This window comes from Etheostoma cragini, chromosome 11 (assembly GCF_013103735.1).
Source record: "Etheostoma cragini isolate CJK2018 chromosome 11, CSU_Ecrag_1.0, whole genome shotgun sequence".
NCBI classification, from domain to species: domain Eukaryota; kingdom Metazoa; phylum Chordata; class Actinopteri; order Perciformes; family Percidae; genus Etheostoma; species Etheostoma cragini.
This window is the reverse complement of record NC_048417.1, coordinates 6,489,994-6,516,046: the sequence shown is the minus strand read 5'-3', so window position 1 is coordinate 6,516,046 and position 26,053 is coordinate 6,489,994. Positions and strand designations below refer to the sequence as shown.

Genomic DNA, 26,053 nt, shown 5'->3' with positions numbered 1-26,053 from the left:
AATATAACATGAGGACCCTCAGAAGAATGGTACAATAAAAACATACAAAACACGTTTGGGGTCACACACACACATACTGATATACTGTCTGTGTGTATAATGTATTTACAGTGTTGCTCACATTTTGTGCCTACATATTTATTTGTATATGCGTGTTCTATTTAAAATTTAACTCAAAACCTTTTATTTGTCTTCCACAACAGCTGTGGTGACATCGCCCTGCTGAACTGCACTGCCATCTTGAACACCAGCAACGAGTCGCTAAACGACAAGAACCCGTTGTCTGACAGAGTCCATCAGCTGGCAGGGCCCGAGCTCCGAGACGAGCTGCTCAAACTCAAAGGTAGAGTTGAGGGGGAAAAACTGGAAACATGAGCTCCCACTCTAAATAAAGGTTTGATTTTGCCTTGGCTGCTCAGTGATGCTGTGGAGTCTGGAAGCAGATGATAGTGGGAATCCACCAAACATGAATGTGACTTCACTGGAGACATAACCAGGCACATGATGCTCAGCTGAACTTTAATAAAAAAGGATTGTACAGTAACTGCTATAGCTACTCTGATATATATTATAATGCTCCACAGCTTCTCTCGTGTAGAAATGCAAACCAGTATGACATATTATCCTAGGGAGAGTGTACATAATACCGCACCCATGAGGAATCAGTTAACAACTACATTTTTCAAGCTTTCAGACACATCTTGGGGCCTTATTTAGTGGATGGAGTGTCTCAGTTGTCACATACACAAATGTATTTTATGTCAAGGCAGATCATTTTCTATTTTGTCTGTTGAGGTTTCATGATTTTTTTTTTTAGGCTTCTACTGGCATCCAAATAAAAAGAGGTATAAACAATGTTTTTTTTTAGGTGTTCAGATTCATAATCTCAGCAGCCAATATCTTTTTCCAGAAACAATGCTTACTCCTTTCAAAAGAGCTACTCTCTACCGATTAAAAACCTTGATTGATATTTTCAGAACTTGTTATAAACCAGGACATTGTTCTGGAAAGAGCTGCTGCTGTTGTAAACTTTACATTTGAGCACCACAAATATGTCATTCCTTGTAATTCTGTTTGGGGTGGGGGCACGCTGCAAGTTTTAAAGGTAGATATCTTAAAAGCTTAAATATCTGCATGGCTAGATACTAAAGAAAATTGAATACAGTTTTAATTGTACGCCTTTTTTATTTATTTTTTCTACTCGCTGAATGTTTTATTTGCATGTTTGTGTGCAGGATGTCGGACAGGTGAGGCGAAGTTGACCAAAGGCTTCAATCTGGCAGCGAGGTTCATCGTCCACACAGTGGGACCAAAGTACAAAGCCAAATACAGGACGGCAGCAGAGAGCTCGCTCTACAGCTGCTACAGAAACACCATGCAGCTGGCCGTGTAAGAACCATCATATCAAACAGTTGTTCAATCAGTCAGTTAGCACATCGGTCAAGGTTAAGGCAGGCAGTATTAATGTAATCAAATACTTTTATAAACACACGTCACTTCTCACCACTTGCAACATGTTACATTACTGATATGAAATCCATTCATTCTTTGTAGAGTTGAACTTGCATTGTAGTTATTTAGATTTGTATTATTTACCTCTCAGCTATGATTCCATTTGATAAACAATATTTGTGCCTGACTGAGGAAAATAAACAATTGTTTGATGAAAGCCACTCGAGATCCCCAGTTTTTCTCAAAAAAATGTGTTGGAAAGACTTCAGGAATAAACATTTCAATAACACAGTTCTAGAAAAGATGCATCTGTCTTTGGGGTTCATGGTGAAACCTAGTTAAATATTTGAATTTAAATCATTGAAGTTGTAACAATGTGAAAGGCAGTTATTCAGAAGTGAAAGATAGAAGAATTTGCACATTCAAAACACTACAGCCTCAGGCTGCATCATTCAGGCTTTCTGTTGATTATGCCACTGTTTAATACAGCAGCTCTGAATGTGGTTTACCAATTGGCCAAAGTGGGCTTTAATAGCCCTGGACTTCAAAAATATAAATAAATTCTTCATACAAAATGTTATATTTAATAACATTATATTTTTACGTATATAAATGTAAATAAAGTAGCATGTAAAAAAACATTGATATGAACATATACAAAGTTCTGATAATGGTCTCTTTTTAACTAATTTCTTTTAAAATGAGAAGTATAATTTGTTCTGCAATGGCGTGCGTGTGCGTGCGTGTGTGTGTGTGTATTTGTATTGTAAAAGTGGTGTACAGTATGTGAGATTGTTTTGTTTTTTGTCCCTTCAGAGAGCAGTCAATGGCGTCTGTTGGCCTCTGTGTGGTGAACACGGCCAAAAGAGGTTACCCACTGGAGGACGCTACACACATAGCTTTCAGTAAGACACAAACACAGATACATAGCTTTTTTATCGCTGAGGTACAGAGATACACAACTTGTGGTAATAAAAAGCTTTATCGTGTCATATGTCACACTTTCTTTTTCTGTCTCCCATAAAGATAATCGCCTTGGAAACTCTAACTCCAGTCCCACAGACACACACGCATATGACTTGTTCTCCAAAATTAGGTTAAAAAATTATACAGACAAACACACACATTTACTGTAATTACAACACTGCCAATCTTTACTGTATGGCTGGATACTATTCAAAGGAAATTACATGTTCAGTATAAGCACACATGATGGCCCAATGATAACATCATAATCTTATGGTGAAAATAACTGAAACATTCATGTTTAGATTTATATAAACACCTTATGGATCCAAAGACTCATTATCACCTTTTGTATAGGTAGGATTTATTGCAGAACTGTATTAGAATGCATTAGGTAGTTGAGCACAAATGCATACCTACAGTGTGTGTTATTATTGTCCCAGTATTTGTCCAGTTAATGCTGACAACATTAGCTGATAACTTCATCCACACAAAAACAAAGATTTTGATGATTGTTTAAGCCACTTAAAAATGGCAACATTCAGCCGCAATTTTCTTGAATGTGCAGATTTACTGAAAATATTTGGGTTTTTGAAACAAGCACTTTGGAGATATTTGAAACTTGTTTTGATTGTCTTTAATTGTCTTTTGCATGTCTTACATAATATGTAAGTTAACACAAGTGTGTGCTTGTGTGTTTAAAGGAACAGTGCGCAGGTTCCTGGAGAATCATGGAAACAGCCTGGAGACAGTGGTGTTCGCAGTGTCCGACACAGAGGAGGTTTGTGTAACTTAACTCTGTGCTAATTCCCTAAAAAAATCCCCTGTTTTTAAAGGACTTGAAAAGAATTTCTTATTCATGCCCAGAACCTGCGGCGAAAATATGGTTTCCTCACCCCACACTAAGAATTAAGGTCATTTTCTCGTGATTAAAATTACATTAATTAAGAAGTAAATACAAAAGCACACCCACTATGTTTACCAATGCTATTTAAACTTTGTCAGCTGTTTTAGGGCATCTTTGTGCTGCAGCTATCTATTATTTTAGAAATCGATTATTCCACCAATTATATTAACAATTAATCGAGTAATTGCATAAGAAATACTTTTGCTTTATTGAAGAGCAATAGTAAATATACAAAAGAGAAAAAAACGACAGGTCTCTTAAAATTAACAACTAACCCAGTCAGCCAACTAGCTCTGTGTCACAGCAGTATTGGCAGTCTGTGTGTGCTCCCCGCTCATTGTTTGGGGGGGGGGGGGGGGGGGGGGGGGGGGGGTCCGTGTCCCAAAAGGTATTTAGGTCGAACTATACTGACACCTTTTAATGTCTTGCAGAATGGCAGATTCAAAAAGATAGATTCTGGGTGTTAAGAGAGACTAAACCAATGCTGGCCTTCTGTCTAACACATATTTTTAGTTTCATTAATATGAATACTGAGGTGTGTATGTGTTTTCCTGAAGCGGCTGTACAAGAGGCTACTGCCTCTGTATTTCCCTCGCTCTGAGGAAGAGGAAAGGGCCTGCTTGCCTCTCATCCCAGCTGACATTGGCAACTCTGAGGGTGAACCCGTTGTCCCAGAGAGACAGATCCGCATCACAGAGAAACCAGGCACCCTGGAAGGTACACAAATCTATTTCTATATACAATGTGATGAGATGCAATAAAAAGGACACGTAATGGGCTTCACTTTCATGTCAGCAATCTATTTTTAAGAATAGGCATCTTTTTTTCAACTTCATTTAATTTTGGAATCAGACTCTTTTCTTGTGTCAATAGAAAACAGTGCAAGATCAATTGACTTCATGGCTTTTAGAGTCATACAGGCTTAATTTATTACTTTATTCCTCTCCATCTCTGTGTCCAGTCATCTCAAACTGAGGAAAAGGAACTGTTTGTTTATTGACCTAGTTTAATTTTGACTTCAAACAGATGACTGCTTTTATTTCAGTTTGAGGCACAAAATTAACCAAGAAAGTGCAAGTGCACAACAAAGACCGTTTTTAATAGTTTAATAATGTGCAGGTTCTCATGTTTACAGTGTTTCTGTTTTTAATTTTGAAACAATCCAACGCAATTTTTGTTTTCAATTTTGTTCAGTCAGGGTGGCCAGTCTGTTCTGTCTCTTTTAACCAGTTTAAGCAGTCTGTCCGTTGACCTAGGAATCAGTCAACAAACCACACAGTCAGTCGGCCATTTGGACAACTAGCCAGTGGACACTGGATGGGTTCTGTGTTACAGCTGATTAGTTAACAGCTCAGCACATTGTAACATCAAATATAGTCCTAAAATGAAGGTCTGGATGAGGATTCAATTCTGATGAGGACAAAGTGTTTGAGGTCAGACATTAGCCGTGGAACAGCAGGGAGTCAAAATATTTTGCAACCGGGCCAGTGAGCGGTCACATCTGGCTTCCTGGATCCTTCAACCCACACTAGTACCTTCACGCCCTCTCACACACTCACTCATTCAGTGAACCACCTTTCTGGAGGAGTTCATTTTGCTCATTTGGAGTGTCATCTGCATAATACAAAGAGTTTCCGTTTACGACCTGCAGGCCTGACTAAGATTGGGGATGCGACAATGTCACAGTCAGTTTCTTCAAACCCCCTCGGTCAGTATACTTCTAAATGATAGAAAGGTTAAACACCAGACCAGTACAAAATGAGAGATTCTAGTTCCAGAAACTTGTAGAATCTGTATCAAGTCACATTGAACCTGTTCCAGAAGCTCAGTGTGATCCAACAATACATTTTTCTTCTTCTTTTATTTATATCTTTTAATAGTTTTTGCTGTAGTCATGAAGGAACTGAGAAAGGCCCAAAATGTAGGACTCTACAGCAGTTGGCTCTGTTGCAGAGACAATAAAACGGGCAGAGAAGAACAAAAATGGGAAAATAAGATTTTTAAAGCATTTTGACTATTGGCAGCTTCAGTTCAAACTCTCTTTAAAGCTTTAAACCCTCATGTAAACTGTAATTTGTATGACCTATTTAGTTTACCTTTTGAAGCTTTTGCCTGCACTTTGTCTAAGTGTTTGCAAAGGATTACAAAGATGTGTTTGTGGTTTCTGCGTTGAGCATGTTAACTTCATTGACCTCCAGCTTGAAAATCTGCTGGCATGGCGCTTCAAAAGTGGTGAGACGTGGCTTTGGTGTGTTGATCCAAAGCAAGCAGGCTGCCTTCAAGTGAAGCCCAATAACAGGCTGATGTATAAACACTGACAGATACACAGGCCCATTTGGATGTAGATAATATGGTCATGTACATGTCCATGCATGTGGTTTCTAGAAAAACATGCAGAGAAACCTGGATTAATTCTTCGGAGTGTATGACCTCTGTGGCAGCTATTTCCCAAACATACACACACACATAATGTCATCCCCATAAAAACTTTACAACTTGAAAGATTCAAGCATACAGTAGATATTTTCAGGGAAAAATGTATCATATCAAAATGAAGCCCAGGATAATTTACTAGTTTAGTTCTTTTAAGAAGAGGTGCTGCAATATCTGTCCTATCTAACTTTACCGCAACTCTTGTGTGTGCTACCACTACCATCATAAATTCATTTAATCTAGTAAAATAAAATAAAAGTCCAGTTGTCATTTGTTTGTTTGTGTAGATGATTCTGAAGAGGAGAGTCTGGAGTCAGATCTTGGGCAGGTGGGGAATCACGCATTCGCCCGGATGGAGGGTGATGTGGACAAACAGCGGAAACAGATCCTGCAGGGCCAGATGTCAGAGGCGGCCATCCACAAACAACATCAGAGGAAGTAAGGGTCCAAAACCACACAAAAATAACTGAACACTGGAAAAAACACAACATTTTATACAATACAAATTGCTCCAACTTTTAGCTGTGATCAGCTGAGTTGTGTCCCAGGAACACTAGCATTGGCATTTCTGGCTTTTATCAGTAGTTGGCTGTAGTAAGAGATGTTGTGCGTAAATGTATGCCATAAGGACGCTTGCATTGAAATTTTCCCTCACAAGTTCAAGACCATAAACGGTAGAAAAAGAGAAAGGCTGCAAAGTAATCACAGGTGTAACACAAGAGCATGCAGAGCAATATGCCTGTATGAAAAGGTTTAACTAAAACTTGAATTTAATTATCAATTTAATATTTCATTTAAGTATCTTGAATTAGATACACGTAAACTGTTGCAGTATTTTAGACATTTTAGAACGACCAATCTGTGTTGCATGCTGTTTTGCAGCGATGTAACAATGAATCTCTCTCTCGCTCTCTCTCTCGCTCTCTCTCTCCCCCACCCCCGCAGTTACAATCGCTGGCTTTGTCGCGCGAGAGCAGAGGATCTGTCAGACATTGCTGCACTGAAAGCCCTATATCAAACTGGTATGTCTTTTTCTCAAAAAATGAAATCCAACTTCCTCATGTCCTTCCTTAGCTGTCACAAGGTGCAACATTGATATCAGGGTTGAGATCAGGAAATGATGATGGAGACTTAAAAAATGACAAGCTCAAAGATTTTAGATCATTTTCAGCTTTCTCCAAACAGTAAACTAACTTTCATGACAAAATACACACACAGATGTCTGTACAAGAGTGACCAATAAACATCAGAATAACAGAATTTTTATATTCTTTTTGTCCTTGCACATGTCAGTTTATCTATTTCTGTAAGACAGTGTTATCTTCAAAACGACTCTTTATTTGTGAGACACTTCTAATAGTTATACACATTCTGATCTATTCCTGCAAACTAGTGTCCCCTTCATGCTGACCCTGCCATGAAAGCCCGCTGAGAATAGTTAGATACATTTAAACACCTGCATGTGCAAATACATACCTATCAAACAGTAGGTGGCAGCGTTGTTTACAGTTTAGCCCCAGTGTTACCTAATTTAGTTATCAGAATCAGAATACCTCAGGGAAATTGTTTAGTTGCAGTTGCTCACAGTCAAATTCAAGTTAAAAAAGAGTAATGCGGGTAAAAAGCCAATTTGCACACGATCACAGAATTAAATTAAATTATAAATTATATTTGAAAACTTCCATGGACAGCTTTCTCAAACCAGTGAAATGATTATATCCACTTTGTTCTGATTTAAATAGTAATGCCTTTTAATTGCAGTCAAACACAACACATGGATTAAATGTAATGTTGTGGTTAATTGTCTTATGAGGATGATTATGACTAGAGCCCTCTGTTTTTATCGACCAGTATATGTCCTCTCAAAACAAAAATATATATTGGCCGGGTGAGGCAACATCACCGTTTGATATCGGGTGATGTTGGATTGGATTTCCACATTATGTTTAAAACAGGCTATTTATTTCAAACAGTGTATGTGTTTAGATGTAAGGAAGACGGTTGAAATGAAATATTGTTTCTTTAGAACCACAAATGTTAGACAAAATAAAAAAGCATCAAGACAAAACCAAAACATGTGCAAAACAAGTGCAACGGTGCAGGAAGATCAGAGTGCAATAAAAGATCTGAGTAAGTTTAGGAGGAGTGCATATATTAGACTAAAAAGATGATATGGCTCATCCTTTGGGTTTTAACATGAAGAACCTTTGTTTGTTTGTCAGGGTTGTTCCACAGGAATGATTACAGAGTAACAGTAACAGTAACTTGAGTACACTGGACACAGAGTACACACAGGTTTAAAAACACAGCCCTCAGAAGAATTCACATGCACCACAGAATAAAATACCAAATTAAAAACATCTGAACTTCTGTTATGCAGACCACTTCTCAGTCTTTTCCAAAGAAATGTCCCTTTCTTTGTGGGGATGGGTTTCATTTACATGAGGAGGCGGAATGAGCTCCACCAGCTCAACCAGCATGCGTTTGTGCATACGTGCATGTGTAACCTGTTAATAATGTGTATGTCCACAGGTGTGGATATGTGTGGCAGGACAGTGATTATTTTGGTTGGACGAAACATCCCAGTGACCCTTATTGACATTGAAAAGGTAACAAAATAAAATAATTATCTCAAAATGAAATGCTGTTATTGATGTTTCAGCCAATCATGTGCTTATAATGGCTGTGTGCACACTGTGCAAATGTATTTCATTTAATCATATTCCACACTACCTGTTTGAAACAAATGCTGTTGAGACCTATTCAGATCTTCTGGGAAACTTAACACTCGAACCAAAAGAAACTAAAACTTCTCTGTAAAACAAACACAAGAGTGATTGAAAAGTGAAAATCTGCTATTAAACCAAATGATATTGAACTGTAAAAGAATATATAGAAAATTGTGGAGAATCCAGGACTATAAAAGTATAAGTACACTGATTTGGTCTGTGTTTGCATGTGCAGGCCCTGCTGTACTTCATCCATGTGATGGACCACATCACAGTGAAGGAGTATGTGATGGTTTACTTCCACACACTGACCAGCGAGCACAACCACCTGGATTCCAACTTTCTCAAGAACCTCTACGACATCGTGGACACCAAGTCAGTCTGACAATTTTTGTTAAACTGAGCTAAAAACTGCTATTTTGAATAACATCCTCTGGGAGGGGTGCATAGATGGGACAAAAAAGTATAAAATTAATATAATTTAAACCTTACACCAAATGCATTTCATAGATCTTGTACCAATATGTTATTTAGCATTAAAGCACCTCATGTGAATGTAAATTGTGATTACTTTGAACTCATATAGGAAGCTAATAATATTGGACAATCAGTTCACATTGTTTTCATCTTTCTCTCATTAGTTTTGTCTCATCCCTGAGACACACACAATGATTGAATAAGAAAACTCTGTAGCTTATATTGCTTTAACCTCCTACACACAAAAGGGCACGATTCTAATGTTCTGTGCTGTGTTTTCTGGGTTTGCAGTCATTTGGCTAACTCACGTTGGCTAGCCACGTCTGTGGTCTTTCATAGCCAGAACTGCCTATAAAAAAAAAGGTACAAAAATTCTTAGAAACATCTTCCAGATGGTACAAAGGTCTGACGGGCTTTGAAAGATGCCTGGCGTTTTTGTTCTTTCTTTGTTTATAGAAATGAGACAAATTGAAATTGCTAAAAAGTGCAAAATGAAAATTCTCTTTTGTATCCTGAGAGTCAAATCTACAGTATGGCTGGATATGATACATGCAGCATCATTTGGTCATTTGACCCTCTTTTGGCCTTCCTTTGGCCGTCGATCAGTCCTCTTTCTGCAGCTGCATTGAAGGTCAGATACATTGTTTATGCTACAGTATGACACTGCCAAGGTTACATTGTTTATACTTTTGGAAAAGCAAAACTAGCTTTGAAACGCTTTTGTTTCACTGTGGGTTTTGGAAATATGGCAGCAATATTTGGAAGAGGAAACCCAAACTTGGAACGTGTTGTTGGGGTGATGTATTGGCTGTGACTTGGCCTTTATCGCAGGATTCAAGGTTTTAAAAGCATATTCTTGTGCTGAGCTATCTCTGGATTGGAAGGTTATAGGAATCACTTACAAATCTAATTCTTAAATGTTATATTTGTTTGAAGTTGAAGAATGGGCCTTCAGTTGCTCATCACAATAAAGAACTGCTGGTGATTCTTTTAATTAAATTTCAAGGTTTATTGGCACAGTAAGGAAACATGTTTTGCTGTACACATAATGCCTTAGAGATTGTAGGGATTGTGTTCTTGGGATAGTACTCATCATTCTTATTCCTCCAAACACGGTTAGTGGAATAATAACCAAAAAGTTATATTTTGGTCTCATTTGACCACATGACTTTCTCCCATGACTCCTCTGGATCATCCACATGGTCATTGGCAAACTTAAGACGGGCCTTGACATGTGCTGGTGTAAGCAGGGGAACCTTCCGTGCCACGCATGATTTCAAACCATGACGTCTTAGTGTATTACCAACAGTAACCTTGGAAACGGTAGTCCCACCTCTTTTCAGGTCATTGACCAGCTCCTTCCGTGTAGTTTTGGGCTGATTTCTCACCTTTCTTAGGATCATTGAGACCCCACAACGTGAGATCTTGAATGGAGCCCCAGTCCGAGGGAGATTGTCGTGTTTAGCGTCTTCCATTTTCTAATGATTGCTTCAACAGTGGACCTTTTTTCACCAAGCTGCTTGGCAATTTCCCCGTAGCCCTTTCCAGTCTTGTGGAGGTGTACAATGTTGTCTCTAATGTCTTTGGACAGCTCTTTGGTCTTGGCCATGTTAGTAGTTGGATTCTTACTGATTGTATGGGGTGGACAGGTGTCTTTATGCAGCTAATGACTTCAAACAGGTGCATCTAATTTAGGATAATAAATAGAGTGGAGGTGGATATTTTGAAGGCAGACTAACAGGTCTTTGAGGGTCAGAATTGTAGCTGATAGACAGGTGTTGAAATACGTATTTGCAGCTGTATCATACAAATAAATAGTTTTAAAAAATCATACATTGTGATTTCTGGATTTTTTTTTTTTGTATTATGTCTCTCACAGTGGACATGCACCTACGATGATCATTTCAGACCCCTCCATGATTTCTAAGTGGGAGAACTTGCAAAATAGCAGGGTGTTCAAATACCGTGTGTGTGTGTGTGTGTGTGTGTGTGTGTGTGTGTGTGTGTGTGTGTGTGTGTGTGTGTGTGTGTGTGTGTGTGTGTGTGTGTGTGTGTGTGTGTGTGTGTGTGTGTGTGTGTGTGTGTGTGTGTGTGTGTGTGTGTATATATATATATATATAAACGTACACAATAACTGAAACGATAAGGTGCAAATTCAAAATAAAGAATAAAAAACATAGAAACTAAAGAAGCATTAGCCCACAAAGAAATGCATATTGAGCCAGAGTTTTGAAAAACTTTGACTTACATTTAAGTTTGTTGTATCACAAACCCGACAGATGCAGTTCTGAAGTCAACCCTGGACCTAAATAAGTCATTCTAATGAGAACCTTGTCTACTGTAAAGTGATAGTTATGTTCTTCAACCTATTGGTATTAGCAGTGTTCAGCTAATCATTGTTTGAACTTACTTTAAACTTTAGTTGAGCACCTAGAATTTTCAAAGATACCAGATAAGTGGGGCTAAATTGCAGAAAAATGTGTTTAAAATCCATATTGAGATATTCTTGTTTTATGCAACACTGCAGTCAGGGAAAAATTGCATTTTAGGCAAGAAACACAAACAGATGATCAGACTAGTTTAAACAAACCCTATGGTCGGAGTTATCTGGAAGATAAAACAAAATTGAGTTATTACCCACACCCAAGTAGTAAGTAACATCCATCTCAATTTACAAACAAAACATTGAGGGTAAACACTTTGCCGGTGCAATAAGGCATCGGTATCTTATAACAGAGAGACTATATCATAGAAATAAAATTGTATTTAGGTTCCCTCACTTTCAGTTGCACCTCTAAATGAAATGTTTTGAATAATATGGCTTTAGTGTTGTTTATAAATGAAAGTTGATTCAAGTTGCAATTAATAGGATCTATCCTTTTAGTGAAGCAGATTTTTGTTGTTGTTGCATAGAACCCTTTAACATCAACAGAAAAGGCATTACGGCACAAAACAGAAAATAAATATAGACCATACCGTCAGAGCTTTGAATTTCTTTATTTTCTTGCTAGAGAGAAACTGCAGGCCATCATGGGCTAATTAAACATTTCTAGTTCTAGTCTCTTTCTAGTTTCTAGTAACCACAACGGAACAGGCTTCCTGTCTCACTGGGGAAACTCCATGCAGTCATAACGCACCTTTTTAACCCCTGTGTTTTTCTATTCATTACTCTCTGAAACTGGTCGTTCTGTTGGTTTCGCCACACCTTAATAACTTTATTCTCTGTCAATTAAGCCCTTAAGACATTGAAATGTAGGAACATATTCCTGATGTTTGCTCTTTATTTCACATGATATACTGTATATGTCATCCAAAACCTGTAAAAGTAATCTACTGTTTATTTCAGTCACACAGTAGAGAATTAAGGGCGTTAACAAAAAAGGTTATACACAAACTTGCTAAAATACTGATTGAATGAAGACACTTTCATTTAGCTTCCCCTTTCATTGGAACATGGAAACCCCATTCAGCTATAAAGAATAACCATGACTGCCTCAGTACACGTTGCTGATTCATCACAGAGAGTTGCAGCTCAGTGTGTAATGCTAATGACCTTTAAATGTCAAGGTTGTTTAAAGTTCCCCGAACTCTCTGCAAATTTTAGCTCTGGCTAATGGAACCTTATTATGAGAAGAATGACTGTAATTATGGGTAGTTTGACTGCCACCAACCAGCTGATTTCAATGTTTTAAAGTTGACAATGTTATTGATTATTTGTGAAACTTCAACATTACACATGATAGCTGTCTGTTTGGAGCAATTTAAGTAGAAAAACACGGAACCTGTTTCTTCCAAACAATTTAGTTTGACATTTAGCAGTGACCTTCACTCAGTAGCTCTCTAGGATTCAGTGAACAGCAACAAAACACCGTAAAATTGTTCAACATGACCGACAACTGAAAGAGCAGAAAGAGAAACTGTTGAATAAGAATAGAATAAAATCAACAGTCACTGGTAAAAGAATCTGGATGCTTCACTTACAAATAAGTACAAGTGTAGATAGGAACAGTTCCCTTTTTTAGTGTCATGTCCACAATAATGCAGCCTATAACAAGCTGGAATAGCAGATAACATGTTGCTTTTGCAAAGCTCTTCAACCTTTACATTTTAAGTAGAAGGGTAGCCTAGCGTTAGCACTAATACTTCAGGAAATACCAGCTAAACATACAGTACATATGGACTGACAAATTACAGTTCACAACTGTTCATTCTAACCACTGAGTAGACTTCAAAGGGCCCAAAGAAAAACAGCTTCCCAACATGTTTAGAGCCACCATTGTGGTTCAGTAGAGTCATGTACACTTTTCTGGAATGGTAAACAAATTAGAAATGGAAGGTTTTCCCCACTGTGGGACATCGACTAAATATACATTTTATTTATTTAATTCTACTTTTTTTTTAAAGCTAAAAAAAAGCAAATATACCTGCGCCCATCTTTGCTCCCTTGGCATGCTGGTCTTACAGGGAACTGTGTTAAGGGGCATTATTGGAAGCAGCGCAAAGGTATTTGTGTTTCAGATCCATTTCATATAAACAAGTCACTTCTCCAGTTACTGCTCTTTTTGCTTGGTTAGGCATTGTTTATCTACTCTGCCAATGAAACCACTAACCCTGGCCTGGCATGTCCAGCATGTTCAACCCATTAAGCTATTGATTTGCTGCCGATTCATTTTGGCTCCAGACAACCTAATGAGAAGACAAAAGCCAAACATGAAAACAAAAGTTTACAAAACTGTCTGGCTAAGTGGCTAGATGTTGATTACTTTCTCCAGAAGACAGATGAGGTTGATCATTATTTTTGTCCCCTTAGGGTCCTGTGCTGGACCAGAGCCCAAATCATGGTTTAGTAGTCCTGATTCCCCACTGGGTTAGTTTTTAAACTAAGACATTGAGTTCCTCGCTTTCTTGGCCGACTGTTTTGTGATAAATGAGCAGGTGCAGCTTCCCCCAGGTGTGTGTGTGTGTGTGTGTGTGTGTGTGTGTGTGTGTGTGTGTGTGTGTGTGTGTGTGTGTGTGTGTGTGTGTGTGTGTGTGTGTGTGTGTGTGTGTGTGACAATGCAAACTGTCGCAAATGTGCCATATTATGGTCAGAGTACTGCTACGAATGAACTGCCAAGTCTTCACTACCAGCTGTGGAGTAAATTCAGTCTATGAGTCAGTCTTTAAAAACTGCTGATATATAGTTTGTAATTAAACTTAATGTTACTTAAGGTTTGTTGGTTTCAGAGATTCACCCTGGGGGTCTGGGTATTTTAAAGCGGCCAAATATGGGACAGTGACTCTCAATTGGCAGACTGTGGCTTCCATCTTTTGGACAACAAACCTGAGAGTATGCTCCCAATTATTAGGGAATTACTGGTTTAACTAGCTTTTACTGGTTTGGGGACCTCAGGATTGCATCTCTGCTTTCTGCCAATGATGTGGTTTTCTTGCTTCATTGGACCGAGACCTCCAGCTAGTACTGTGGCGGTTGGGGGTGAAGTGGCTGGGATGGGGGTCAGCACCTTTGCTTCTGAGTTCATGGTACTTTCCCAGATAATGGTGGATTGCTCCCTGCTGGTTAGAACTGCATTGCTGCCACAAGTGAAGTAGTTCAATTGTCTTGGGGTCTGTCTTTTCATAGGGTGATAGTGAGGTGTGTGAGATTGACAGGCTGGATTGGTGCACCATCTGTTGTGTTGGCTGTTTTGAACCAGACTGCCCTGGTAAAAAGAGCTTTGTCTGACTGTAAAGCTCTCATTTAATAGTCCATTCCTCTCTACACCTCTGGAAAGTAGCTCAGGGAATGAGATCATGGACACAAGTGACTAAAATGTTTTCTTTGCCGGCTGATTTGAAGTTTACCTTCAGTTAGGTGATCACAGATTCTGACATCTTATTAAATCAGATCAGTGCAGCAAAGTAAAAACACTGTACTGTGGAAGCTGCAAGAACTAACACTGTCCATTGACACACTGTCCAATACAGAATGTTACATAAACATTTGTAGACAACTTAGCCATTCAAGCATTGGCAATTTAAAAAGTAAAATTTGAAATGCAGAGTGGATATATTTGTGTACAAATTGACAATCTGGTTGGTGCCTGGAGGACAAGCCAATTCTATTTTATTTATATTGTATATCATATCACAAGGTATCTCAGGACACTTTACAGACAGAGTAGGTCTAGACCACATTCTATAATTTAAAGAGACCCAACAGGTGGTTTAAAAATGGCCCATCCAGCTGACAAAAGCAATAACCGTCAGTCGTTGCAATACACACTGTGCACCGTCAAGGATTGTTGGATTCACTAACATCTGCAGTTTGCTTATTTATTAACTTAACTTACATAATGGATAGTCTGATCAAATTAAGTGATCATTGAATGGAAGCAGCACCTTTGAGGTTGATTAGGATCAATTGGCATTGGGGCTTAAACCACATTTATATGGTATGGGTGTAACTTCTTACTTCTTGTGCCAAAATTATGCCCTATGTCTAAGCTCTCCTTAAAATGTGTCAAAATCCCAAATAGGGTAACAAATGTGTTATCTCTATAATAATCCATACAATTTTCATAGAAATAAAGTTCAGTTTTGCGCTTCTCTAACTGAAAGATGTGACATTAGCCGTGGTTCAATTTATATCCTCTCCATGGATATTTATAAAAACACACCAAAAAAAGATTGTCATACATGTATTTTATTAGAGGTCTGGGAGTTGATGTGCTGTTGCATTTGTATTTATTTTGGAACAAAATGGATGTATGTACTGTATGTACTAACTAAAGTCAACCTTTGCAGAGTACCTGTCTGTGTGTACATTCTCCAGGCATTTAAATAGTGATCTACTGCACAAAGACATTGAGTTGGTGATTGACAAGTACACTGGCCTTAAGCAGTCTCTACACATTGCACATGTACCTTGCCTAAACACAAACAACCTACTCTATTAAAATCATTACCTTTTGTCACATCGCACCTTGGAATTTGAAACAAATTTTTCCTCCTGTATTTACAGATTATTATCCAACAGTTATCATAATTTATTGAGTTGCCTGGCTTGGACAAGTTTTCAGTCCCTTAAAATGCTTATGTTGTAAATGTTTCCTTGCTGATGGATAGGCTGAAACTGACTATCTTTGAATTTTTTTTTATTTGGATCTCACATTTTTGGACACAACTACAGTAACTTTATACACGTCTTCACTTTCAGAGGATTGATCCTTTTCACTTAATCTGTCAAAGTCCGTGTTTGTCTTCTGTTGTATTTTAGGAGAAGTTAATCATTCCTTTATGTAAAGTATTCTGTTTTATGTATTTCAGGTTTACAAAGAATTTAAAGGCCTTCTACTTTGTACATCCAACATTTCGCTCCAAGGTAACAGTACATCTTGTTATTTATGGTATTTATATTTGCAGTGTCAACAGAGTTTACTGAATATTCAGGCCTAGATGATCATATCAGCGTTTACATTCCTGTTACCAAGTGCCATGAATAATAAATGGCAGTATTAGTAGTAAAAGTAGAATTTCTGGTCATACGAGTAATAGAAGCGTTATTGTCGTTCTGCTTATTGCATTGTCATTCATATATTTCACCTGAATAAATCACTGTATGTTTTGGCTTATAAAGGCAACATCATTTATTATATTCATTTTTTCCTTTTCAGTGAGAGATATTTCCACCTTAAAAAAACAAATTTGATTATTTTATTCAACCTTAAAACAAATTTAATTTGTCTGATTTTTATATGTAATATTATTTTAATTTACTTGGTTGGTAGTGTTTTACAAATTGTGTACTATATAATCTGCCACGATGCATTACAGTTAATGTATTGTGCTATTGCAATCAGCCCTGCAACATTTTTCACTGCACCAACACATTTTAAATGGCTTGGTGGTTGTGGTGGAATTTCGGGCAACACCATGTTGTGGTATGATGAGACTAATAGAAAGCTTAGACAACATCAAGTCAGCCAAAAGTCATAGGTCGGGGGACAAGAATATTCAGCCGGTCTCTGGCCGGCTTTAGCATCTGTGTTTAGGCGACTGCAACATTTCTGTTTTACCTTAAAGTAATTAAAGTATTAAAATTAAAGTATTAAAATAACATATCTAGAGAATTGTGCAGGATTGGCAGAAATATACAGTCTCTGGGTGTTTTCCTGGATTAGCTCTTTCTTTCCTGTTTACTGGAATTGCAATACTTTTTGCTCCATTTACCAAACGTCTCCTTTTGGATCATTAAAGGTTCATTACACTTAATCTCGTTATGTTGTTTGGTTTAGAAAGTTGTGTCGAGTTTTGTCTTTGTTGGTTATGGCAAGCTTATTAGCCTGGTAAATCAACATCAAATGCCATCTGTAACCGATGAAGTGTCCTTTTCTTAATTCCTCTTTTTTCCTTTTTCCCCCTGCTCATTTCAGGTCTCAACCTGGTTCTTCACCACTTTTAGTGTGTCTGGAATGAAGGACAAGGTTCGCTACCTGGACAACCTGCAGCAGCTCTTCACCTGCATCAAACCTGAGCAGATTGACATTCCTCCGTTTGTTCTGGAGTATGACGCACGGGTAAGCAGCAGAAAACACACAAATACACTTGTATATAAACGGTATATTATAGAGATGAATCTACAATGCACACACAGGCGTACACAGATATGTTATTGGCATATCCTCTATAACCACCCCACTCTCACTAATCTATCTAAGTCTATACAACTTTGTGAAATCATTACTCCATCTAGTAATTCTTGAAATCCATAAAGTTTTCATTTTGGACATGCAAGTTGCTTAGCTGACATACAATACATTGGTATTGTATCACCTGGAAGAAGGAGTTTGACTGGTTTTCCAGTTAAAGTACATACCCTATAGCACAGCATCCCCCCTAGCTTTTTGTGTTTTCAATGGAAACCTATTTCCACATTCTCACATGCCAAATCTAAACACTGAAACTAATTATTCCGAGCACTATTCATCAGCTTTTTTGAAGGTAGAAAAGCAAAGCAGGGAGGGCTTGAGGAAAAAAATGCCTGAAGTAACAATCAGCTTGTTGACTGTGTGTATGTGTGTTTGTGTGCATTATCATAAAGGACACATATAAATCAGTTATCCGTCAAACTCAATTAAAAGAGATTGTCCAGGGTGCTCTTTTTTGAGTTCCCTTTGAATTGGACGGATCTAACTTAAAGAAGGATGAAGTCATTGGTATCAATAGCTTTAATTTAACAAGGCTGTGGTTCTGTAAGAAGACTGATGTAACTCACACTTAGCCACAGAAGATTTTATTTTAAGTTTTATTCTTGTCTTCTGGCTCATGTGAAAGAGTTGCAGTGTGACTGTTTTGAATGTAAAACAGCTGTTTAAAATGGAATGTGTCCCATTGGGTAGTTTGCTCTGCTGGGCTAAATTACGGTGCTGGTGCCGGAATAGAGCAGAGCAGAGTAGAGATAGAAATAGAGGTAGTGATTCCTATTGTTCACTAAAAATGAAGCCTTTTAGGAGACACACACCACATCACAGACAAACTCAGCAGATTATTGGATTATTGGAACATAGATTATTGGAACATAGATTATTGGTTACCTGAGAAAATGTGCTCCAAAACGGAGGTGATGATTGGCCAAAGAGGAGTCCTGTGTATCTGCGCCACTGAACTCTATCAATCGATCTGCGCTCGATTGCTCTTCCTTCATCCTTCAACTACATGGATGTGTGTCACAGAAACTTGAAATTTAATTGTGAGAACTGAATTTGAATTGTGAGAACTGAATGTGAAGCTATGTAGAGAGTTACATTTTAAGAAAGGATCAAATTTTATTGGACTTTTGTTCCAAACAAATAAATTCAATTTCAAATTATATTAATTTGGTTCAGTTTTTATTGCAGTGATTCAAATTAAACAATACATTTTCAAATGATTTGATTCAAATTCAGTTTTTTAATGCAATTATTCAAGTTTAGCAATTCAAATTCAAATATAAATGATTCAAATTTAGTTTCTGATGGCACATATTTCAGTCCATACTAGAGAAGAGACAGATATTTCCCTAAGTTCATAGAGATTTAACCCAGAGCTAAAAGAGAGAGAATATAGGATCTTATGACCACACACGTTATGACGATGTTGCTCCATATCTGATGGATGTGTAAATATGTTAATTAAAATTAAAAGCTGATGATATAACAATGTTGTGTTCGCAGCTTGTTTCAGCTGCTCCCAAGTAGCCAAACAATCTGTTATTTGATAGTTAGGGTAAAGCTTCTTAAAGCTTAGTTTAAGAGCTTACACCAGCCCTTCATTACAAACACACATGCACACTCATTCCCAAGGTAATTCACAACGATATAATACTCCACCAGTAAACTGATAAGCAACATGAGAGAATAACAGGTGAGCTTGAGTTACCTCTGACCTCAACTAATTGTAGCTTGGATAGGAAAGATAAAGATCTCCCATTCAACAATGTACAAAATGTTCAAAGATAGAGTTTCATGAGAAGGAAAAAACAAGCCCCTATTCCACCTCTAGTTTTGTCAGAATAATTTGTAACACAATCAGGTTGTCACGGTTGCAGCAAAGGAGACGAAATCAAGGAAGGGGAAGTAATTATGCAGACAGGGGACATCAAGGGACATTATTGTGTCTTTTCTTATGATATATTGATGCCTTGTCTTTATCTTAGAAATGTATTCTAGTGGTCCAGACTACCCAGGGAGCCACTTGCCACTGTTGCAACTATCACTGCAAGCCAGAATTGGGAGAGGTGTTTCTCATATTTAGAACGTGTTTGACTTGACCCACCCAAATGTATAATCTCCAGTTTTTAGTTGAGTGCAGCAGATTCACAATGCTGCCAATTCCTTCAGAGTCAACCACTACAAAAAAAATTGATCAACCTATTACGACTTATTACGTCACTGCTGTGAAATTTGTGCGTCCAATTGGCCCAGAGAGGGGCTGTGTTCCTTCTAAATGGACACATTGGCTGTTTGTTTTTCTAAAACAGTAGATTCTGTTACCCAGTGGTGGAAGCAACATTCACATCTTTTACTTAGCATAAAACTAGCATTACTGCAAAAATACTCATCTACAAGTAATAATCCTGCTTTAAAGTACTCAGTATGCCGTAAAATGTCCCCAAATGTCAGCGTTTCTGGTTTAATATTCATTCTGTATTAATGTTGCATAGTACTGCTGTAGATGTTTAACATTGTACTAAATTTTACTCCTTTATATAATGTTGGGTTGTTTAATCTACAGCAATGCATCATAATCTATTAGATCATCATATGTTTGTAGCATTGCTGTCCTTTTAGAACCACATATCTCTAAAAAGTCAAATGTTCACGTTGTCAGGAAAAACAGCCCTTTTTTTCAGCTTTGTGACGATGCATTTCCAGCTGATCCAAGAGGTCTTTTGAAGACTTTATTCAGCTTAGGAAACACTTCCTTCAGTTTATTACAAACATTCGATATCAACACATCTGGACAGACATGATTTTCACTGGACTTGAAGGGGATGAAAAAGTTATCTGAAAAGTAACTAAAGCTGTCAGACAAATTTAGTTTCCTCTGAGATGTAGTGGAGTATAAGAATAAGTAATGATTATTATTTGTCTGTATTAATATGGAAAACTAAATAAACTATATTTATGTATTTTTTATTTATCAATGGTAGTAACTACTATTCTTCCTGAGGTCCACAATTAGTGTATATAATGCACTCCTTTTGACATCTCTCCATTTAGTAATTCAGGCCTGTGTGTAACAACAGAGTGTAAATTGTAGTTTCCCCTTGTGAGACTGATAAAGGATACATTAATCTTAATCTTAATATTAATAAAACAGTAGGGCGTATTAACATAATATAGTATAATACAGTATGGAATATGATATATATATATATAGTTCAAGGTGAAATGCAGTATGGTATAACACTGGTCTGTGTGTACATTCTCCAGATATTTAAATAGTGATCTACTGCACAAAGACAATCAGTTGGTAATTGACAAGTACACTGGCCTTAAGCAGTCTTAACAAACGTAATGTGATGTACCACTTCTGGCTCATATGATCTGTTTTAACCTTGACCTTTCTTCTCCTCCATCCCAGTTGAATGGACCGCACCATCCCTCCCAGTCCTCCAGTCTGTGACAGGAAACCAATCGGACCTCCCAGCCGGGGTGACGAGGTGGTGTCAGCCTGTCAAGTGGAAGCCATTTATGGACATTTTGTTGCCCGTGCGGTCTGAACTCCTAACCTCTTCTTAAGGCTTTGAAACGTCATCGTGGGGAAACTCTCCTTTTGTTCTGTCCCGGCCAAATGGACAAAATGAACAGTCGCAACCCACGTTAACCAGTATGTGGCCTGGTGAGCGGTCGTTCTCTCTCTCACCACAGACTATTTGTGGATCTGGTAATGGTTTCTGGATCATGCCTTACTCCAACATTTCTTATTCAGCAGTTTCCTCAAACATCCGTAAAGAGGAAGTTGTCGAGCCCGACAAACGTTTTCCATAATGTGGTCGTGTAGGACGTCCTCGCCCATGTCTCAGAATATGGTCAGGCTTTTTGAATGCTGGAGTATAATGACGTCTGTCTGGATTTCCACACCGTCTCATTCTGTATGGTACCATGCAAGACAGAAGTAAAGACTAAGCTGGGAATTCCCAGCCAGTACCTTGTAATAACAACCTCTTGCGGTCACAATCTGGAAACCCCAGGGGAGAAAAAACATTTTGTCTATCTTGGTTAAGCTAGCTATCATAAAACATTTTACTTTATCACAAAGTTACGTTTATTGATTAAGCAACTTAAAAGAATATTTCTACATTTTGAAAAATATGCATATTTGCTTTATTTGGCTAGGGCTTGAATGTAACGCATGTAAATGTATATGTAAAAGTCCTGCATTCTAGCTTTAATTTAAAAAAACGTAATACATTAATCGATAATGAATATAGTCATTAGTTTCAGCCCTCATCACAAAGCTGTCAGTCAAAAAGTTCTCTTCTATGGCGGTGCCTGTGTAAGAATACCTAGCTGTTAAGTCAGCCAACTTGTGAAGCTGAAGGTCCTGTCTGTCTGCAGTTGTATTTTACAGTTTACAACAGCGTTTCTCCACCTGGAGGTTCAGGAGATGCTTTCGAGAATTACACACAATATTCTCCCACTGCACTTAATTATTGTCTCATGTTTTTGCTTCCAAAGTGTTCTACGATGATACATTTTGTCCTGTGAATTGCTGGCTTATTTTCAGCTGCTCTGCATCCTCCAGAACTCTCTCTCTCTTTGGTTGAATGGATGCTGTCTCAGTCATGGAAAGGATTCACTTTGTTATAAGGGTATACAAGCCAAAAAAGTGATGAAAACTGCTGTTTTATAGCCATTCTCACTGTTGCATGATAAAAAAAGTAAAGTTAGCAAATTTTTCTCCTCCTGTTGTCAATGGCGCTCAACATTTGTTTTTGTCAGTTTGTTAAAAAAGCATTTTTCCTTTTTTTTATTTGCACACTTATGCTCTCCTTTACTTGGTGTTTTAACAATGCATAAGCAGTTTGATTTAACTTGGACTACCAGACGAGAGGATTTACCTTTTCAGGGCAACCCTAAAATCAAATGTATTGAACTAAACTTTAAAAACATTCCTGTGATTGTCTAAAAGCAGTCATCATGTTGCAAACCTCCATCTGTCTGGTAACACAAGAGGTAACACTATAACAATAAATGTAGGTTCTGTTTGACTAACGTACGTCACTGGTGGGAGGGATTTCACATGCATGTAATCATCCCGTCCTGTCAGAATTCTTTCATTTTAGCTCTGTTGGCAAAAAACAAACATTCTCAGCTCTTGATTGGAAAGTTATTTTCATAAATGTTCTAAACCCTGACATAGAAGCATGCATGTCTGCAAAGCCAGAAAAGTCATGACGGATTATTATCGTTCAGCTTTAAAGATGAGGTTCTTAAATTGTAATTTACTCGGCGGAATTTGTAAATTCATCGTTATTCAGCTGGTGAAATACTTGTATATTGCTTGAGGACATTTTATTTGATTGTTGAATTGTTTTATAACAAACATTCAGTCACCATGTGAGGAAATGCAACGAGCCAATAACTTTAATCAACTGTTTAATGTTTTAAAATCTTGTTTTTCTAAAAACAATTGGGAATTAAGATGATTCAGAGCAGAGTTGCATTGAAAACTAGTGAATTCCTTTACCTCTTGCTTTTACAAAAATAAAGATTTAAAGACTAAATATGAGTTGTTAAAAATTGTATATGTACGACTGGATTGATTTCAGTTGTTTCCATTGTGAAGAAACAATCTGAAAGTTTGCTCCAGATAACATAAACTATATTGTCAGAATTGTGATTATGTCAGTATGTAAATGATGAGCCAAACTTTGACTTCCGGGAAATGTACTGTATATTATCTTTTTTTATGATTTCAAAGTGATGAATGGGAGTTGGTTGTTCACAATGTCTGAGATTTACAGTACAGTACTGGTACTCTTTTTTTTTTAAGTATAAATATATATATTCACACTGATTAAAATGATTTTTCTCTGTAAAATTGTTTTTCTGTTTGATAATTGAAGGCTCTACTAATATACTATACAGACAATTTACAGGCATACAAAACAAATACAAGTATGAAAAATATGTGAGAATGACATACACAAGGATTAATAGCATATAAATTGTAGGTCAAGTGCATTTATCAGTCTATACCCACAATAAAATTCCTATTAGTTTTACATACAAGGACTTGTTCAGTATTAGGCTGTGCTAGGGATATTTTTGTTTGCCAATCATTTAAAAATAAAGGTTTAAGGCATAGGTAGAAGATTTTGGAAGTGCGGTTGTATGACGTATAGTCACCTGTAGTTTGGTTTCTTTGATCCTAATCAGTTGGTGAGCTATTAAACTTGGAGCGATTTGCCTTCGGTTGGTTTGGTTTGGTTTGGTTTCACACCTGGAAAAATCCAAGTGTACCAAATTGCGTCATTACAAATCAGGCTAAAACGTCCAGCCCTCTTATTGGTCGGATATGTCTGGGGAACAAGGAAGAGAATAAAGGAAGAAGGTCCTGTTTTTTGTTCTACAGGTCAAATCAGCTCATTTCAATAAAATTATCAGACAATGTTTCGCAAGAGACTTGACTTCGGTCTGCTCCGCCTGGTTTGACTACAGAGATACGAGTGACGGATGACGAACATGACCGCAGTCTATTTCTGTGATAGAAACACTGCAAGCTGCTACAGTTTGCTGCTCTGCTGCATCGCAGATTGCTCAACACACCTGACTACAGGAGATATTAACTTAGATTTGCTGAGTTTGTATAGTTGGTGTGGTTCGGATACGGATCCTGTTCTCACCACAAATGAACTGCTCCACAGTTCCATTGATAGCATACCAAGACCACCTTTTCAAGCAGGTCTTGGAACACTTGGATGGTCCGCTTTTTGTGCGCACCAGTTTTCAATTGCAGCCTTCTCACCCGCCCAAATGGACCGCACCAGCGGGGCAAACAAACTCTAGTTCAATTCAACCCAACTGAAGGCTGTTGGTGTGAAAACGCCCCAAATCCCAAACTTGTTATATGAACTAGGACTAAAGGTGGATGTGGAATTTCGTCGTTTCACAAAGCCTTAAATTAAAAAAAAAAACTAGTAAAAGAAGTACTATGTCATAAAATATGACTTATTTATAACTTCCTACACTATGACTTTTTATATCATATTATACCATGACTTTTTTAACATACTATACTTTGACATTTTGTCTTTTTATGACATACTATATTATCAATGAATGAAGAAATTTATTTCAGACATATAAAAAATACACCAAACAAAACCAAAGAAATGTACTCATACGTTTATTTTACTTATTAAAACATTTCTTTGATGTTTTGTTTTGTTTGTTTGGTTTACAATAAATAAAATTAGCTAACATAGGCATCTCTGAAGGAAGAAGTATACCCTTATTTAATCCCAACCCTTTTCCATAACTAAGTAAATTAACATTATTATTCAACACTGTATATCTTATTTATGTTTTTTCACATTTATCTTATAATATATACAGCATATACACACATACTTCAATTAACAGATATTGCAATTTTTAAAGCCCTAATTTACTATATTTTTTTAAGATCATTGCTTTGAAATTCAACTACATCAATGAACTTTAATGCTCCGGATTATAAAAACAGTAAGGTTGTGTGGTCTTAATAATTTTCTTTATGAACTGTTCCTTTGGATCTTTTTTGTAGTGTGATGAGTGCGTGCAGTGTGCTTTTCTAGGTGTCCGCCCAGACCTCCACACGGTAATTTACATCAGGTAAAACCAGTGAACAATATTGATAATATATAGTGATCCAATACATGTTTTGCCTTACATGAGACTGAGATGCTTTGTGACACTTTGAATGTGTTTTATTTGAGGTATACAGCAGAGCTTGTGAATTAAAATCACACCAAGAAATACATTTACATACACTTTTTTAATAGTCATGCTATCTATCTTAACATGCACTTGATTATTAGACTTACAATTTCCAAACAACATATTGGTTTTATTCAAATTTAATGATAATTTATTACTGTCAAATCATCTTTTTTATTTGCTCATTTTAGATGTAATTAAATCCAGAAGCTGCTGCAAATCCTTATCAGTACAAAAACTATTTGTGTCATCTACACATAAGAAAATCTGATGTTTTACATAAGTCATTGATGTAGAGAATAAAAATAAATGGCCCCAACACTGAGCCCTGGGCGACACCACAAGAAATATGCCATTTCTATGACATACTATATATACTGTGATTATTTTATGACTTTTTCATAAGACACTATATGACATGCTATACCATGACTTTATCTAACTTTTTATAACATACTAAATTATGACTTTAATCACTTTTTATGACATGTTTTAATTTGACTTTTTAACAACATACTATACTATGACTTTTTATGACTTTTTAATACTATACAACATTTGACTTTTTATAACATACCATATACCTTTTGGCTTTTTTATGACATACCATGCTATAACTTTTGGTAACATACTATACTATG

At 37.1% G+C, this 26,053-nt stretch overlaps 1 protein-coding gene across 1 annotated transcript in view; it reads left to right on the top strand.

The window, feature by feature from the left end:
• The window catches only part of gdap2 (ganglioside induced differentiation associated protein 2), a 29,131-nt gene extending 6,013 nt beyond the window's left edge, over positions 1-23,118 (top strand). Inside the window, exons 3-14 of the mRNA XM_034885478.1 lie at positions 204-343; positions 1,236-1,389; positions 2,269-2,357; positions 3,123-3,199; positions 3,883-4,042; positions 6,046-6,196; positions 6,704-6,780; positions 8,291-8,367; positions 8,723-8,862; positions 16,273-16,327; positions 17,379-17,522; positions 21,070-23,118. Of these exons, the coding sequence (XP_034741369.1) occupies positions 204-343; positions 1,236-1,389; positions 2,269-2,357; positions 3,123-3,199; positions 3,883-4,042; positions 6,046-6,196; positions 6,704-6,780; positions 8,291-8,367; positions 8,723-8,862; positions 16,273-16,327; positions 17,379-17,522; positions 21,070-21,111 (1,306 nt within the window). The 3' untranslated portion in view covers positions 21,112-23,118. The remainder of the gene's footprint in view (positions 1-203; positions 344-1,235; positions 1,390-2,268; positions 2,358-3,122; positions 3,200-3,882; positions 4,043-6,045; positions 6,197-6,703; positions 6,781-8,290; positions 8,368-8,722; positions 8,863-16,272; positions 16,328-17,378; positions 17,523-21,069) is intronic.
• Positions 23,119-26,053: the final 2,935 nt, after the last annotated feature.